Source organism: Xenopus tropicalis, chromosome 10 (genome assembly GCF_000004195.4).
Source record: "Xenopus tropicalis strain Nigerian chromosome 10, UCB_Xtro_10.0, whole genome shotgun sequence".
Taxonomy (NCBI): Eukaryota; Metazoa; Chordata; class Amphibia; order Anura; family Pipidae; genus Xenopus; species Xenopus tropicalis.
In genome coordinates, this window is record NC_030686.2 from 17954313 (window position 1) to 17974113 (window position 19801).

The 19801-nt window shown below is 42.5% G+C and overlaps 1 protein-coding gene across 1 annotated transcript in view; it reads right to left on the bottom strand.

Annotated features, from left to right (window-relative positions):
• Nucleotides 1-18964, bottom strand: part of adam11 (ADAM metallopeptidase domain 11) — a 36410-nt gene extending 17446 nt beyond the window's left edge. Inside the window, 11 exon segments of the mRNA NM_001256228.1 lie at nucleotides 500-666; nucleotides 2632-2703; nucleotides 3060-3134; nucleotides 3329-3381; nucleotides 6219-6270; nucleotides 7213-7273; nucleotides 7736-7830; nucleotides 8884-8947; nucleotides 11180-11256; nucleotides 16698-16885; nucleotides 18737-18964. Of these exon segments, the coding sequence (NP_001243157.1) occupies nucleotides 500-666; nucleotides 2632-2703; nucleotides 3060-3134; nucleotides 3329-3381; nucleotides 6219-6270; nucleotides 7213-7273; nucleotides 7736-7830; nucleotides 8884-8947; nucleotides 11180-11256; nucleotides 16698-16885; nucleotides 18737-18806 (974 nt within the window). The 5' untranslated portion in view covers nucleotides 18807-18964.
• Between the last annotated feature and the right edge of the window lie 837 nt (nucleotides 18965-19801).

A 19801-nucleotide genomic window follows, 5' to 3' on the forward strand; every position in this document is an offset into this window, starting at 1 on the left:
CACAGCTTACAGGAATCATGCTACATACTACATAACCCACAATGCTTTGCACTTATTGATATCACATGTGCATGGAATCATGGGATTTGGAGGATACAGGCTGAGGACAGTCAACTACTGTTACATTTTTTGGAATATCAAAGTAGTCAGCCAGATCAGCAGGAGAACAGGGGGCGGGGCTTAGGTAACTGTTCCAAACCATATTATTACATTAAAATCATGAAATGGCTGCATATTTTTTCATTGAGGTATACTGCAATGTTGCTTGAAATTATGTTTACTTTTCAAAAAGCTTAAGTAGTGTTTGGGTAGAGTTCCCCTTTAATGTCCCTTCAACACATGGATGTGGTGTGAGGCTAGATCTTTGGCATATTTAGTATTTGATGGGACTGTTATGGATTCAATACATCCCTAGTTCCAAACAGGGATCAGGTCCTCATAGACAGCCACTTGTTAAATGAGTTATATAAGAAGGTGCCGCTAACCCAATAAGACTCACGAGAAGAGGTGAGTGGTGTCGCTATGGTCCAGGATTTCCGCTCTCCGGTACCTCATGAATTCATCCAAAACTTGCAGGGGATCCTCACTTCCAGTTATCTTATCTGTGGATGTCCAGGTTTCCATGCCAACCAGCACAATCCTGGTATTTAGTTGCTCTCTAAAAATCTAAAGGGTTTGGGAGTGAAGAATACACAAGGGCAGGGAAAGGAGGGAGTAGATATGGGAAAAGGGTAGTGATTAGGGGTATGTGGAGGTAAAAGGGATTTTGGGTGCAGAATGCTGACAATTCCAAATTAAAACAACACTGTTCTGTGACACCCTAATCCAGTTAATCAAGTTCTTTCCAAAGGGGACTGAAATAAGTGCTAATTGTCAGTCATAATGATGGGTAATCTGTTCTTTCGCTTTTGGCACTGCCCTTTAAGAAGTCATATTGGAACAAGACAAGCTAATAATCACCAAGGGCGGCTGCTCTCTTTTTAGCAAGGGGATTGGTATAGAAGGATACAAAATGTTTAATGGCAATATTTTGGAAGGTTTGTTCTCTTGATGCCAGGCTAAAAATGACAGAATTTATGTTGAAACCCTATACACTATGTTCTCTAGTTCATTGTATGTATGAGATCTATTATCCAGAATGCTTCCTTGCATAATCAAGGTCTAATTATTCCAGAGAAGAAGCAAATATGAAAAAAAGGAATTGCCTGTTTAAATATGACTTTGTATTTTTCTGGATAATAGGTTTACAGATAATGAATAACCTACCTATAGTTTTATTTATTTATGCTTACATACGTTTTCAATTTTGAATCTTGGGGCCAAGAGCAAATGCCCTTTTGGTCCGTACCCTAAAATAAGTCATTGTGTTCAGGCAGAGAATCCTTACATTCATCCTGCACTGGCAAAAAAAACATCAGTGGAGTTTGTATGGGTTAAAATAGAATCCCTAATTTGTTTAACGTGACTGCTACTTCCTCAGACATCACTTACGAGAAGGCTCAGTGCTAGTAAGCAGGTTAATTAAACGTATTGATCTCAATTTGTTGTATAATGGTGTATGTGTTGGGAGGGGACCATGCCATAAAGCAATAATGGCAAGAAAAGCAGATGGGACAATGAATGCTCCTTGCACTGGACTAAGGGAAGGCAAAAGGCCATTACATGGTGAGGCACAGTACCAAGCTCCAATGTTATAATTAATGGGGATCACCCCTGAGTAGAGCACAAAGAAGCTATTCCAACAGCACGGGGGGTGGGGGGGGGTTGTTTCCTGGCAAGTAATTTGCCTGTGTGCCACACTCCCACTCATTATTATGGTCAGCACTCTGTGACTGTTTCCTGCATTTTGTTGCCATGACAGAAGGCAAGGGTTGAACCGCAGGCAAAAGCAAAATAAAAAACACCCTTGTACTTTTTTACCCATACAATGACTGGTAATAAATCCACTCCTTAGTCACATTGATAATATCAAAGCATTTTGCTACTTATTGTGCCATGTGTACAATACATGTGTATTTTATCAGAACTAATGATTAACCTACTGAAAATTACAAATATATTAGAAATTACCTCAGTCCCTATCCTGTACAGCCCTTTTAATTTACAGTAGTGTAGGGGGTATATTATTCCTTATAATACATAAATGATACTTAGAGTTCCCTGTATCTAAAAGAGAAGTACAAAATTATTTCTCAGACCTTGGCCTTGGAAAAGGGCCCAGGGTGGGTTGAAATGTCAACCAAATAACCAAGGCTGAAGTGCTCCTGCTGTATCCTTATAATTTACACTACATTATCCCTTATAATACATGAGCGATACTCAGAATTCCCTGTATAACTCAGTCTGCAGCCTTGTGCCTTTATATGGTCACAAAACCCCCTAGTGTCTTGTAATATGCTTATAATTTACAGTAGGGGGTACACTATCCCTTATGAGTGTTACTAAAAGTTCCCTGTATAACTCAGCCTGCAGCCGTGTTTCTTTAAATGGGCCCAGAACCCCTTAGTGTCTTTTCATATCCTTATCATACACTATGGAACAAAGTATAAATATATTATTGAATAAAAAATAAATGTCTTTGCAAAATAACAAGCAGTGAGAGTAACAGAAACTCCATAATGGGATACTTACAACATCAGCTAAATTCACCACTGATTTGGCAAAACTACTGGTCAGAACCACAGATTGGCGCTGCTGATCAAACTGGCCCAGGAAAAAGAAAGAATAAGAATATCAGGAAATTAAAAAAATATATATACAGATAGATTTAGAGAGATATATATATCCTATATAATACAATATAATAAGAGCCAAACTACAACAGTGTAGTTGTCAGTAGCAACCAATTAGCAATTACAGTGTATCTCAGTATTCAGCAATTAGAAAAGCAAAGATCTGACAATTGGAATTCTTATTCCGACATGGAGTGAAGCGGCAAGGGGGCCATGAAATGCATTACTTTCTGCGATTCAGAACACCACAAACAAGGTTTACCAGATTTTTATAATTTTACACTGCCTTCAGCCTACTTTCTTCACTACAAAGTCTATGAGACTTACCAAGTATCGGTCATTCACCACCATGAGTTCAACATATTTGGTTTCAGTCAGAGCTGAGTGTGAAGTCCGACGAACCTGAGAATAGAAATGTTCGGCCTTAATTATACTGTATGTTGCCCATAAAGCTGTCTTAATTGGGGTGCAAACAAGAACATATGCACTGCCCTGCCCATAGTGGAACCCTGCAGAGTAGCGGTTATACATTACTATACATACACATGCGCAGACAGAAACCAACAGCGTGCTAGAACACACAGAATTACACCAACCTGTCTTTTCCTCCTTATTTTGGAGCCTGGAATAATTGTGTGAAGTTCACAGTCTGGGGGAAGAGAATTTCAAATAAATACGTGTATTGTGCTTTCAACCTAACTTATCCTGCTTTGTGCCACCAATCTAGTCATATTTATTTTGTGGCTCCAACCTAGCCTCATTTATTTGTCTCTTCAACCTAACCTGTTCTGGCTTATGCCTCCAACCCAACCTGTTTTAAATAATACCTCAAACTTGACTTGTCCTTTTATGTACCTTCAATCGAATCTGCACTGCCATGTGCCATCAGTGTAGCCTGTCCAAGAACCTGTAGACTAATGCTATCCTATCTTGTGCCTCCCATCTCATGCCCACTCCAGTGGCAGTCTATGGCATCTTACAGCAGCCACTCTGGCATTTGCCAGAACGCAGAGATTGCCAGTCTGTGCCTGGAATCTAGTTTTATCTGTCTTGTGCCTCCAACCAAACCCCTAGTATCTTATACCTCTAACCAGTTCTTTCTTGTGCCTCCAAACATTTATGTCTTTGTGTTGCTGCAAAACGGATTAACTGAGTTCCCCCAACACCAATTGTCCTTTCTTTCGGTGATATTTTATGTTAGGATAGGGCAGCCGGGACACCGGGTAAAATCCCTATGGGCCCCAGCGGCCCAGACCCGACCCTTATGAGCACTCAGGACGTCGAATGGGGGTTAGGGGATGTGGCTGGCGGGGGCACCTGCAGGGCCCCTGGGGCAGGAGCCTGGTGGGCCCTGCACCCCCCAGTCCGACCCTGGGGCGGCCTGAACCTCAGCACCTTTTATTCTCCTTAAAATATCTATGCGCTATTTAGACTTTTACATGTAGTTTTCTAATCATTTCTCAAATTGCATCCGCGAGGGCTGGATTAAACTAACATAATAATGTCATATAAATGTGTTTATAGGGGTCATCAAAAAATGTTGGAGGGTCACTTGTAGACCAAGAGCCTCCAATTTAAAAGCCCTATCTTAGCAATAAATGTATTAGTGGTAAAAGATACTATCATGAAAAAAAATCAATGAGCAACATTTACACTTAGGAAATCTGCAAATGTGTTTCTGTGGAGTCAGATAACACCCCATTGGGCACAACATATACTGTAAACGCTAATAGACAATTGTAAGTGTAATTAAGAAAGCAAGAATGCACCATGTTTGCAGTTAACACTAATTAGCACTTTGGCACCAAAACTCCCTTATATAGAATGTGAAAAGAGATAACATCCTTAATAAAGTCAACTGCTAGGCATTTATATGTGACATCTAAACCTACCTGATTTTATATAATAAATATTTGCTATTAATCTAAGTGCTGTTTTTTGGCACACAGATATCTGCCATTACAATCATATCCTAGCTAAAAAAAGAGCCTACAAGGAACTAGGGGTAGGCAGAAGAGGCACCTGCCTAGGGTGCAACGATTGGGGGGTGCCAGGCAGGAACCTCTCCTGCCTACCCTTAGCTCGCGCTCCCTTCTCTTGCCCCCGCCGGTTGTCATTATGCCGTGGGGGTCAATGAGGTGCAATGGCGAGGTGGCCAACCGGGTTGCCTAGGGCGCCCGGTTGGCTTAGCCCACCCCTAGCAGGTTTGCACTGACACCAATGGATCAACCCTTTCTTATTTCCACCACAGGCTGATCTACTTGGGTTGCCACCTGTCCAGTTTTGACCCGGACAGCCCGGTTTTCAGAAGGACGGTCTGGGTCAAAACCTCCTGCCCGGTTTTCCAAATTAGGAAAACCAAGTAGGACTCACTGAGATTGATGCAGCCCCGTCCAGTGACATCATGACACCACCTTGTCCCCACCCCATGATGTCACAGCCCCGCCTCTTCCCCACCCTCGTGAAATTACTGTCCGCCCCCTGCCCGGCGACAAATGTCAGCAGAGGTGGCAACCCTATCATCTACACCTAAAAAATGTAGCACTTCTGCATCTTTGTTGTAAGAAGTGACCCTGGATGTTAGTATAAGGTAGTAGGTGAAGTCCTATCCTGTTTTTTGTAGTGTAGGGGTCTTATAGAGTAGAGGCTCATGTCACGCCATCCAGCATTCACAAATCAGCAGTAGAATGTCACTCTGGAGAACCAAGTCAATCACTTGTAGTTTTTTGTTTTATACCGCAACATGTTTCGGATCCACTGATCCTTTATCGGGTGCTTATATAATACCAAAACATGCTGTGCGGTATAAAATAAAAAACTACAAGTGATTGACTTCGTTCTCCAGAGTGACATTCTATTGCTGATTTGTAAACCCTGGACTTTAAGTTTTCTGGCGAGCCACTGGGTGTGCCCGTATACACTTTGTGCATTAAATGGGAGGAGGGGAGTGGGGACATAAGTTTCTGCCATTGACTGACATATCTTAAACAATTCAGCAGGACTAGCAGGACATACCCAGCTCCTTCAGCTTAAAAGTGTCTTTAGGGCTGTGACACACAGGGAGATCAGTCGGCGTGCAACAAATCTTCCTTATCGCTGGGGCCAAACCCCCCCAAAGTGCCTCTCAAGGCGTCTTCGGCAAATCGCGCTGCCGCGTATGCCATCCCACTGGCGATTTATATTCTAGCCGGTGGGATGGCATTTCGGGGAGATTATTTAGACAAAAAAGATTTGTTGCGCGGTGACTAATCTCCTCGTGTGTCACAACCCCAAAGGGGGTCAAGTTTGATGTATATCAGTGTGTATAGAAAGATAAGGGCCTGGTGATTGAAATATGGCTAAAAATGTTTCCATTTTTGTATTTATAATGTGTATACAAGACTGCTACATAAAAAAAAAATTTGGCATAGGATCCTGTCAATAAAATGGTATTTTGCATCCAGGTATCACCAACCTTTCCCCAAAATTGTAGTATTGTGTGATTACCTGGCTCTGTGCATTTCTTTATTCGCTCAATAGCATGAGGCCATTTTTCTGTCTGAAAGAAAGATATTATAAATTTAAAGAGGAAAAGGACTGCAACATATTCTAAGGCTTGTATAGTAGTATGCCTGTATCCCTTTAGTTGTTTGTCTTGGAAACCTGTAATTATCATTCTTAGCATTATATATATATTATTATTATTATTATTATTATTATTAATAATAACATTTATTTATAAAGCCCCAACATATTGCGCAGCGCTGTACAATAAGTGGGTTTCATACATAGGACATACAGAGAACCATATAAAGCAATCAGTAACCGATACAAGAGGTGAAGAGGGCCCTGCCCAAAAGAGCTTACAATCTACAAGGAGAAAGGGTTGAGACACAAGGTGTGGGAATGGGCATGACCAGAGTTGTGAGAGGTGTGACACAGGGTGTTGCTAAACTAGATTAGGGTAAGCTTCTCTAAATAAATGTGTTTTTAGAGATCTCTTGAAGGCAGAGAGATTGGGAGAAAGTCTGATAGTTTGTGGGAGTGAATTCCAGAGAAGGGGGGCAGCCCTTGCAAAGTCTTGAATACAAGCGTGTGAGGAGGGAATGAGAGAGGAGTTGAGGAGCAGGTCAGGTCAGTAAAGGAGCATAACAAGTGGGTTGGATGGTACCTAGAGATAAGTTCAGAGATGTAGGGTGGGGCAGAGTTATGAACTGCTTTGAATGTAAGAGTCAGGAGTTTGAATTTTATTCTGGATGGTAGGGGAAGCCAGTGCAGGGATTGGCAGAGTGGCATGGCAGAGGAGGAGTGGTTGGAGAGGTGTATGAGCCTGACAGCAGTATTCATTATGGACTGGAGTGGGGATAGTCTTTGGAGGGGAATTATTAATCATACATATACAGCCTGGGATATGGGTCAACAAGGCCCCAGTAAAGCCATCTACATAAAATGGACATAGCATGACTATCCTGTTCATTTTGTCTGACACTGATTTACTCACCTCTGTGCTCTGTTTCAAAGGATATATTGTATAAGTGTAAACACCGTCAGAAAAGGCTCCACTGAAAGCACACAGAACAATTCTATATTAGTTTGGTCTTAACCTCACTATTGGAAGAAAGCTTTTGCACTCTCTTGCATAGAACTTGTTGAAAATCGCTCCCTAGACCTGAAATTAGGAGAAAATGTCAAACTCACCCTATTAACCCCACTAGCAAAAAATAACCAAGACTCTATTAACATTGGGAACCTATAAATAGATGCATCAAGGGAATACTAAATTGCATTAGGTGCCAAAATTGATCATTTTAAGGTCACCTTCATAGGTTTATGCCATTTCTGCATTTGAATAGGGTCTGACTTTGAGCAATGGACCAAAAAAGTCAGTGCCTTTCTTGTTGTAACTGTTTTGAGGAACAAAGCTACATTTTGTCTGATCCTTTTCACTGCATGTTTTAGAATTGGTACCAGCCAACATGCTGGCATAGAGATGTCCAGAATAAATGGGGATGGGCTATTCTTACCTGAGACCGTGGCAAGTAGAAATGGCAGCCCATGAGTCCTCCACCCCTCGCAATTTTCCCTGATAATAACAATGATCGCCAGATGTGCCACCAGTCTGTTCAGGAAAGAGGGACAGAATGCACGAGTAAAATTAATTATATATTTAGGTGTTTCAATTATAACACCTATAACTGCTCCTGCATATAACCCTCCCTATGACTCCTCTATTGCTCCATATAACCTCTCCCCATATCTCCTCCTATTCCTCTATATAACCCTCCCTATAACTCCTCCTATTGCTCCATATAACCCTCAGTATAACTTATCCTACTGCATATAACCCTCCCTATAACTCCTCTTATTGCTCCATACAACCTCTCCCCATAACTCCTCATTTATAACACTATAAATAATGTAACACTTCCTATAACTCCCCTATTGTTCCGTACAACCCTCCCTATTACTTCTACTGTTGCTCCATAGAAACCCTCCCCTTAACTCCTCCTTTTGCTCCATATAACCCTCCCTATAACTCCTCCAATTGCTCCACATATCATACAATATTATTATTATTTGCTGTGTTTAATTCTTGCAGATCTATACTAGAGTGACTGTCACAAACATAGTTTAATATATCTGTGAAATATAACAGTGGAATGCCACAAAGGTAACCTGAACCCAGAAAGTCTGAAAGGCTAAGTCTCAGCTAAAATTCCTCTATCCATCTTCCATCTATTTACATGACACTGAATGAAAAATATATGAATTCTTATTTAACCTCAGGGCATTTTGTGTGAGTGGGAATAAGCCTTTATACTGTTTTGGCAATTCTTCTGCTCCAGTTATAAACCCGGAACTATTATGTAATAGAATGCCAGTGCTACATATGGATCTTCTGTATGATGGGCAAGGTCTGACCTGTATGAGTATAGCTGCACTATGTATTTTGTGATTTAGGTGCAGAGCGCAGCACTATTGGGTGCAAGGGAGCCCTGTACCTAATGCCTGCTCTGGGTTGGGTTATAAATAATGTTGTGCCATATGGGTTATATTACCCTGCACTATGAAGATTCACAAAAATGATGACTCACTATAAATCACTGAGGGATATTTCTAATTCACTTACACACTTTTTGGTAATTTCTGGGTGTGACACAGAAATACCCACCTTTACATAAGAATTATTGTCCTCATCATAGTGTCGCTCCACATATTTCGATGATAGAAGGAGGCTGTAAATGTAACAATATGTAAATATCTCTTAGAAACACAAACTATCCAACGAATCACATCAACCCCCATTACATCATGTTTTTATTAACTGAGTGGCGAAGCATAGCACCTTAGCATAGCACCTCCTTAACATATAAATATAGTGGGTACGGGAACCCCGATTACTGCAGGAGGGCCCAAGTGAGTGTTCCCCCTGCCCCCTCCCTCCTGACTGCACCCGTGCCTGCCACTGTAAAAGAACTCTCAATTTTTTTGCTGAGGGGGCCTGAAAAGCCAAATTATGCCAGTGAGGCCAGGCATAACTTCTAACTAAGGAGAATATGAATTCCTACATATTAGCATTTCTGTGTTTGTTTACTAGGAGGTTGGCAAGCAAGCCGAGGCGTCACTTTTGCCTTACTCAGTAGATCAGGTAGGCAGTTACATGGCAGCTAAACATATATGTATGTGATTTCTGCTGCACATATACAGTATGTATAATATGAAGGTTGCCTAGTGATGAAAATCTTATGTTTCCCCACTGGGTGCTACTGTCATGGGAAATTAACAATTTTGTACTTTATTAAAGTCTGAAATTGTCCTCTGCAGTATCTCAATGACATGGCAACTTATTTAATAAAATGTATCATTAATTTATAAAGCACTAATACCTTCAGAACAGTTTTTTAAAAGCTGGCACACATTCCTGTTAAAAAAGCTCCATCTGGACTGAGGGCTCCTCATTAATTGGCCAATCTGTTCTAACCCTTGGTTCCAGGTTCTACTGAAGTTACAGGCAGAGCCTACAAAGATCTCACAGGAAGTGACAGCTGGGGGAGCACAACACAGTGGCACACAGAGTGAGAACATAACAGGCCTTCACAGCCAAAAGCACCAACCAGCTGATATGGCATATTCCTTATGTTGTAGTTTGCTTCACTTATATATATATATATATATAAGTACATTCATATATAGTATAATGATAGGGAAATGAGTACAGCCTGTAAAAAGTTGCTTATGTGAGGGACTCCCCATACCTAGGTCTGTTTTGAATCACTTATACCATGTGATTCATTATATGTCAAAGATTGGTTAGAGGGTGGGGCTTGTAGCAGGTTGCTTTTGTGAGGTATTGGTCTTAGCAAATTCTGTTCTGACTGACTTATACAGAGATGTATGTCAACCCAGGGTCAGACTTAGGCCGATAGGACCTATTGAGCCCAATAGAGCTCCGCACCAGCAGGAATAAGCACATAAAACTGCCTAGCCCACCCCCAACAATGATTGCCTCATAATGCTGCTATGTGTTCTTGGACATTAAACACAAAGTGGCACTGCAGTCATACTGCTTTCCCAGGGTACGCACTGTCTTTCACTGTGTATATTGTGCTTGAGGGGCCAATAATCACTCTCTCTGTACATTGTATATAGTATGCTTGGTGTGTCAGTGCCCAGTGCTTGGGGGCCACATTGTGCCATGAGATGTTGGGGGCCAATGAAACAAGAGAAAGCAAGGTGAAAAGGCAGGGTTACATCAGTTACATGGAGAGAGGGAAAGGCAGGGACTCTCTGCCCACCCAGCCCTGAAATCCTTGTGTAGGGGGCCCTACCAAAATGGTCCCAATTGGGTCCCACAGTTTATAAGACCCTGTCTTATCAACCCTATGTTACAAGGGAGATAAGATCTACTTCAGGCCTTTTTGTGACCTTATTTCATATTAGTGTCAGTGTTGGTAAATCTCAAGATGTTTGCATTTTACTGGCATCAATGTTTGTGCAAATTGTGGATTTTTCAGCACAGAGATCCTCTTGATTAGGTACGCTTGTAGGTGAAACACAAGGAAGTACTTAATGCAGGTATTAAATCCCAGACTCCCTTGCTCCAGTGTGCCCTGTACTTTGAACTTTATACATAGGGTTGCCAACTTTCCCCCGAGTCTTACCGACCTGCAGTCCAGGGTGGCCAGTGGTGACATAACAGAGGTGGTTTATGGGTGGGTATGGGCAAATCAGGGGTGGGGTATGGACAGATCAGAGTTGAAAGGAGAGGTGCTGCTTACAAACAAGCAGTTCTGAGTGCAAATATATGAGTATCTCGGGGAGGATTGCAAATTTGCTGGCAATTTAATTGCCAGTACATTTTTAGTACCAGCCTTAGGTGGTAAACCAGCTGGATGGCAACCCTATTTATACAGCAAAGCCCAAGTAAATGGAGTTTTGATTCAATATAAATATTTCTGGTTACTCACTGATTTAATTCCAGATCCAAAATCATTTTTTTCTCAAGGAACGTCACAAGGAAACTGGCATGTGCAACATGGGCATCCTGCAAAAGAGTTCCAAATGAAAGGGGAATTATTATCAATAATAAAAATAGAATTCTACACAATTTTAGCATTTTAGTTTGTGCCAATGTCTTTGGCTTTAGCAGTGAAAAACTTTGTTACCAGTATCCCCGTTCCATAAGTCTTAAACATTACAAATTGGCTGGGTTTTGCCCATCCTGCCCTGTATTGCTAAACAGACAGAAACAGAGAGAAACTAAAGTCCCCGTGTCCAGTGACACATTATGATTAACTAAAGACATTCCAAAAATGTACATGGGGTCACCAGCTGTCTGTTCCATGTAATTTAAAGGGTTACTACTCTCAAATAATTTCCCCAAGGCCTCATATACACCTCCATTTAGCCTGCTAAATTTCTAATTCCAAGGGTCATGCAGTATTATTTTATTGTGCCTGGAGCACACGCCTCATTCAACTATAGGTCTGTATGTGACCTTCATGTGATGTGACCATTATTTTCAATATTTACATATTTTGCAGTACTTTATACAGATTATGCATCAGCCCATCCAAAGTAAAATTTTTACGACATATAGATAAATGGAGATGGAGTGTGGATAAATGTGGATAAATGGAACATAGTGTGTGTGTATATATATATATATATATGTGTGTGTGTGTTCTACTTTAATTAACCTTTTCTTCTCTCTTACTACCTTATTATGTATAAGAATAATGGCACACAGGTAGTATTTTCAAAGAAACAGCCACATCCACATTCTGTTGTCTTAAATGGGGAACGCCTAACAGCCTAAGATTTTCAGTTTCAGAGTTTCAGAGACTCATGAGCTTTTTCAGGCTAAAAAGGGACAGTAACAGGATCCACATGTGTGCCATAGCCCTAAGGCTATGGCCAGACTGGGCTAATTCTTTGACTATGAATAAATATAGGCAGCCCCTATGCTCTGATCAGCTTTCGGATGTGTCGGCACGGGCACAGGCACACAGAGCAGATTTTAGTGCTGAAATCCACTCCATGTGTCTGCACCCAGCCCGACACAGTGGCTCCAGGTGCATGCACATGGAAAGGCTGTTTGGAGCGTATTGGCTGATTCTAAGCCTGCATTTATCCGTACGCTGAGAATCAGTCCATGTGGCCGTAGCCTAAGGCTCTACATGTGGCAGTGGTGTAAACAATAAAAACAAAGAGGACAATTTGCTATATATTTTGCAAGGCTCTATTTATATAGTTGTCTTAGTTGTCTTTGAGTGGGATATATAAAACTATTGCCATGTTGCCAGGCATAAAGTTTTATTTATAGGTTAAATTGAGATGCCAGGTGTAGGGCAAAACAGTGTACTCTGGGTATTCACAAATGGCAAAGGAGCATTTTTAAGCAAATATTAGCACTGGTGCTCACTGTGTCCTCAGTTATAGGATTATTGATCTGTCTGTGACTCATTTGTGACCCGCTCTGTGAAGCTGCTGATTTGTGAGAGGAGTGAGTCAGAGTGATAATCACCTACTAGGACTACATGCAAATGTACACCAGGGCAGTAACCCAAAGCAACCCATCAAAGTAACAGTTTTCATCCCCCAAATAAATGGGAAAGAATGAAAGCAAAAACTGACTGGTTTCTATTGTTTATGGTACTAATGCCAGTTTGTACAAGTGTAATTCACAGCACTAAGGGTGCTTTGGTAAACATGGCATATTTGGGAGGTATTTTTTTTAAAAATGTTAAGTTTATTTGGAAACGTAATTGTAAGTGAATGTAGTATTTGTTTGTGCCTTTCCACATTGCCGATTCTAAATCTTGAAACAAGAAGCCAGCAGATCCATGTACTACGAATATCAGTTGGTTTGGGGATCTGCCTAATGTTGTACTGGGGTGTCTGGGGCCCACCAGGGCTGCCACCTGGGGGCCCCCACCCCAGTTGGGAGCTGCTACACTTTTGTGTATCCCCTACCCCCCACCCCACCGTATACCGCACTTCCTCCTGGCGATGCACAATGTCTGCTAGTGTATGGTGCATTGGCAGATAAGTACGAGAAAGTTCCTTAGCTCCATCTGACTTCTCAGTGTTCCAAGAGTTTGGGCTGTTGGAATGACTGTGTTTTTAAAACTAAGTAATTCCTGTGTTTTTAAAACTAGCCTTGATAGAAGATAAATGGAGAGGGAATAGCAAAGTAATAAATTAAAAGAGGCGAAAAAGGAACATGGGGATGAGGTAGGGACAGGAATTGAGTGTATGTGGGCAGACAGGCTGGGAAAGCAGAAGCACATTAGAAAGACATAGAGAATATGGGCAGATGGAGAGGAAACAGAAAGAAAATAAGGAGGGAGAAAGCAATTGGCAGAGTGGGATACAATGCAGAGAAGGCAGCTAGTGAACAGACTGTGCAGAAAAATGTGTAAAGGGGAAACAGCTCATGGGAAGGCAGGGAGACAATGTAGCAAAAATGGAAAACAAGGAGGCCAGGGCAGATAGATAGGGAGATGAAACGATAAAGCTGGGGGGGCGGGGTTGTCCAGGGCGTCACATAGATATAGAAAATGGGGCAAAATAAATGAAACAGAAGGAATCATTCAGAAAGAAAGAGGCAGAAGAGCAAGGGTCACAATGCTGCAGGCAGAGAGAGAAGGCAGAGGGACAGAAATAGAAAGCAGGGCAGAAAAAGGAACAGCAATTACAAACAGGACAGTGGGAAATAAGCCGGAAATAGCAGGGAAACTGAGGGAGGAAGATAGAAAGAACAAGCAGACTGGCGACAGAGAGAAGAAAGCCTGGAGAGTGATAATAAAGAGTAGGCATATGGGCTGATGTGTGCTGGGCCCACATCAGAACTTGCATCATTTAGCCATTTCTGACTTGACTAGTCCAACATGGGTTTGTGTCCAAGTGCAACCCGATTGCTCAGTCACAATCATGTAAAGCAACAATGCTTTTTATTGAGAAGGGTGAAAAAGGGGGGACAATCTGATGGCCACCTTGATCAGTTTATGAGGTCATCTGCTGTTCTGCCTGGGTGCTTAGGGATCCATCTGTCTGGACAATTTCAGTATAATCAGTTTGGTGCATTTATCAACCAAACTGTCATTCCCTGTGAAAGGTCACAATGGAAAATCCAGCAATTCTGTGGTAAGGCTACTGGGTCGTAAGGCGGCCATGCATGAGAGGATTCCCTCATTTGACAGAGTCAATAAATAAGAGGATCTTAGCCTGATATGAAGGGTCACGTTGATTAAATCTTAAGTCTAGTGGAACGGTGGTGGGCTTCCTCCAGGTGCTTGGATGTACTAGCCTACCCTTGGACAAGCCCCAGTCAGATAACAGGCAAGAAAGCTGTCATATTGTCCACTTAATCAGTTCCATGGGATGGGGGCATAAACAGAAAGCAGCATGCAAGGCGAGATTAACCAAAAAGAGAGGGTGCAAGCATAAAAGTGGATGCTAGGAAGGAGTTACCAAAAAGAGGGGGGCCATCTGCATATCTGTAGTAACACACCCCCGCACATCAATATACTGTACCAAAGATCACCATGACACACATGAACAGGTACACAAACCCACAGACACACAACCACATTCAAAGGAAGAAACCTATACACTCGCAGGTATATATCTGCACAGCCAGAAACACAAAAGCCCACCTACACCCCAAAACAGGCCTGAACTGGCAATCTATGGGTTCGGGCAAATGCCAGTGGGGCTGCTGTAAGATGCTGTACAAAGTCATAATTTGTTGGGCCTGTGGGGGCTGTTTGGGGGCCTTTGTATACTTGGAATGCCAGGGCCTATATTGACATCCAGTTCAGACCTGCCCTAAAAAAAAGCCATTCGCACAACCACAGCCCAAAACACACAAGAACACCCACAGGTACACATCTGCATAACCACAACCTATACTAATTTTATGATCTATGGAAGTATCTTTGGCTCGCCAAGACCTTGTGCCCTTGGACTGTGCTAATCAGACTGGTGCCCTGTAAGATATAGTTATAGTTTCACCAACAAAGCAGAGCTAGACAGAGAGAAGAGGGGGTCTCTGGCAATTCAGGAAAGTTAAAACCCCTATTTGAGGAGAGGGCTACATAAATCAGGGAGGGGCCCCCACAGTGAATCAAAAGGCATTTACACAGATGCCAACCCCAACCATATCACCTTCTGGGAGAAGCTTTTCCTGGAACCCATAGTGCTATATATATTCTGCAATATAGTCAGTATCATGGCATAGAACATGTCAACCATCAAGACTGCAATGGAACTCTTCAGATCTGACCTAGATACATGGGGAAAATATACAAGCATAGAATTGAGCGTAAACATCTATCTATACACCCGTGGAATTCATGGGGTATACTTGGGGTATACTTGCCCTTCCAAACGAGCTGTTCCATTTGCCCACAGACCTGCTAAGTTTGATGTGGTGAATAACTGCAAGGGGATGCAGAGGGCTAAGGATTAATGTTAGATACATTTTTATGGGTCTCTAATTATGCCACTTCTGTGAAGAATTTCCACTTTGTGGCAGACTCCTAGTTGATCCTGAACTACAGCATTTTGGATTCTGGGAAGGTTTGTAGTTGTAGTCCAAGAACATCATGAAAAGCACATAAACGGAATTCCCTGCATTAATCAAGATGGTATTTGGTAAAGAGGTAGCAGAATGATTAAGACAGTGTGAATGATTTAGACTGTGATTTTAAAATGATTTAGACACTGGTCATTCCAGTTTGCAATTGCAGCAGCCACCTGGTTGCCAGGGCCAATATACCCTATCAACAAGGAAGTGGTGTTGGGGATGAATAGCAGAGGACCTGAGTAGAAAGATAAGTAATACAGTAACTATAAAATTATAGCCTCACAGAGCAATACATTTTTGGCTACCGAGGATCAATGACCCCCATTTGAAAGCTGGAAAAAGCCGAATAATTAAAGAATGAAGACCAAATAAACAGGTGCTAAGAATAGGACATTCTATAACATTCTAAAGGTTAACTTTCTCTTTAAAGCTTTCCGCACCTGAGGCAAGCAGATGACATTTCTCATATATAAGTTATGCCCTTATATTTTCCTGGTTAAAGCAATAGTTTCCACTGTAGTTACACACAGAAATCAGACACGGTATGTGAATGGTCTTTGCAGTTCATCTTATCTGCAAGCAAAACATGACAAACCCCTCTGTCCTCCAAAAACTCGCTAATGGCATCTATCCGTGGATATTTACCCTACCTCCCTGAATACATAAAAAAACAGAGTATTTAGGAGCCTGAACCCATCCAAGGTCAAAGAAATGCAGGACAGTTGGGCACAGAGTGCAACTTAGCTTTGTACCAGGGCAGCACAAATAGAAACACACACACATAGTAATGTGCATCATCTACAGACAGACCCTTATGCACTTCTGCAAAACAGAATGAGTCCCCTTGCACCAAGGCCCATAATCCACAGATCTGTAGTTATATCAACCCTCACCTGGTCATTTGGGTTCTCACTTCTAACCCTAGTGTTCAGCTGATATCTATGGGTCTCAGCTCCAGATGTGTGCCCCACCAAACGGCTGGGGTGGGTGATCTGTGTATGATCCAGCTTCTGGTACCATCGCTTAGGGGAGTCCGAATGAGCAGTGATGGGGGGGACTATGGTATTCACCAGTGAAGAACCTGCAGCAAAAAAGTCAGAAAAGAATGAGTATATGGAACAGGAGCTAAAGATCAAACCCACTGTTGTCCTTTAGAATAGTGCCCCCCGACTGTTTCTACGGTGGGCTAAATATTCAAAATATACAATATTCATGGATTAATTTAGATTAACTTAAAATGATGATGTCATATAAAGACATCTGTGCCACCCATATACAATCATGAGCACCACAGAAATACACTGGAGTGGGAGGCTGCATCAGAACCACCACCCCTTCATGGGGTATCCCTTATAGAGGATAAATAGGTTGATAAAGCGATAGATGATGATGATAGATAGATAGATAGATAGATAGATAGATAGATAGATAGATAGATAGATAGATAGATGATAGATAGATAGATAGATAGATAGATAGATAGATAAATAGATGATAGATAGATAGATAGATAGATAGATAGATAGATAGATAGATAGATAGATGATAGATAGAAGATAGATGATGATGATAGATAGATAGATAGATAGATAGATAGATAGATAGATGATAGATAGATAGATAGATAGATAGATTATAGATAGATGATAGATAGATAGATAGATAGATAGATAGATAGATAGATAGATAGATAGATGACATACAGAAGGGCAGACAGACAGATGGAGACCAGGGGGCTACAGGTATGTGTAGGAACAGGCAGATCAATTTGGAAGGAACTGAGAGTCATGGTGCACAGGGGACCAATAGGATTACATGGAGAATACAGGGCCAAGGAATAATGAAAAAGTGCAATATAAATGAAACAATAAAAGACTTTGAATTGTAGGATATCCATAAACACTGAGGCAGCAGTGGAACACAAGGGTGATATAATGTAAAAAACAAGCTATAATTTACTGGAATTTCCCCCTCCACATTCATAATCCTCAAGATATAAATCCCAATGGGTTCAGCAGGTGGGGGGAAAAAGCACCCACAGTCCTCAAACATACCACCCCCTCCATATGATTAGCTGAAGGGTCCTCCCCTGCATTGCATGGATCTATCTACCTGATGCATTGCAGTATAAGAGGGGATGTTACAGAATGCGGGGGGTGGGTCTCTTGCCCTTACTGTATTTTGGGGAGCCCTGTTGGTAGGGCAGATATTAATGACAAAGGTAACTTACCTCTCCAGGTGCCTTAGCACTTGTAAAAGCCTATTTGCCCTACACCAGGGAGTTTTGCCCTAGAAACCTGCTTTTAACCCATACTGCTCTACATAGCATTGTATCTATCCAGATGCATGATATGCAGATTCACAAGACATGTAAAGTAGGCTATGATGCTAATAATGGGAGCAATGCTCGGGGGGAGGCAGGTAAGGCATAATGAATCAGGGGAGAGGAAAGAAGCTGGAAGGTGGAGCGGATGCTCGTGGTGGGGGGGTGGGAGCAGAAAGGCAGGCATGCAATAAGGATGGCATATTAAGGGCAAGTGGGAGAAGGTGCTAAAGCATTAAGGGTCAACGGAAGATCAGGGCTGTGTTGGATCCATGGCTACCTGACCCAAGGGAATCTCCAGCCCTAACCTAGATACTAATTGGAATACAAACAAAACATGCAACAGGAATCTCAGGCAGGTGATGGCACAGGGAACACAGAACAGCAACAGCAGGAGGCAAAGAAAATAGCAAGCCCTGTGCCCCCCCCAGCTGTCACTAAACTTGAACCCCCTAAACTGACTTGTCAGCATTATGGTGAGAAATATAATTCAGCAACAGCTAGAGGACAGGAGCAGGCTAAACACTACAGGGAAGGGAGACAACAGGATGGAGGTGACTGTTGCATGCAGAGCGCTTTTAAAGGCTGGAGTGGGGGTATCCTACTTACCCAATGGATGCATGGCAGCATTGGCAGAGATCACAGCAGCTACAACCCAGAACAGCCCCAGACACATCATTCATACATAATCATTCAGCCCTGAGGACAGGGGGCATGGGGGTGACAGGGAAGAGCCTCACATAGACAGGAGCTCTCAGCCTGGGGACATCAGCCCGGCTTCTTTGTGCCCCCGTCACCATCAGGGTGTAGTGCTCCCTAGCTGTGTGCACAAGGATGCTGGATCTGCAGTGTGTGTGTGAGAGGCACAGGCTCCTGTATTAACATAGAGACACGTGAGGGAGGACCACTCTCTCCCCCTCCCTGCTCCTGCCTTTCCTCTCCCCCCTTCATCAATTCCCTTCCCCCCATTCTGCTCTCAGCCTTTATCCATCCTTACACCCTCACAGTCTGCCCCGTGCCACCTCTGCAAAATTCCTGCCCCTGCTTACCCTGTTGGGGCTTTTCCTTACCCCCCTTACACATACAAGGAGCAGAAGGTCAGTCTGTGGATTGTGAGGTTTTAAGGATGAAATCTTGCCTGTGTATTTTAATATTTAACAGTCATTTGTGAAGATTTCTGTAATTACCCTGCTGTCAGTGAAACTCCCATTATCCTCAGTTACTCAACAGGTCATAATGAGCTCCAGCCTTTGCTTCCTCGCTCTGTGTCTGAATTTGTTAGAACCAGGCTATTGGTTGTATTTGCTATCCAACAGCGACAATCCCATTGCAGAGGCTATTATCCCACTGCTACTATAATCACCATCTCTCCCTACTATACCTGCTATCCCACAGCCCCAGTCCCTTCCCAGAGGCTATTATCCCACTGCTACTATAATCACCATCTCACCCTACTATACCTGCTATCCCACAGCCCCAGTCCCTTCCCAGAGGCTATTATCCCCCCACTGCTACTATAGGCACCATCTCTCCCTACTATACCTGCTATCCCACAGCCACAGTCCCTTCCCAGAGGCTATTATCCCCCCACTGCTACTATAGGCACCATCTCTCCCTACTATACCTTCTATCCCACAGCCCCAGTCCCTTCCCAGAGGCTATTATCCCCCCACT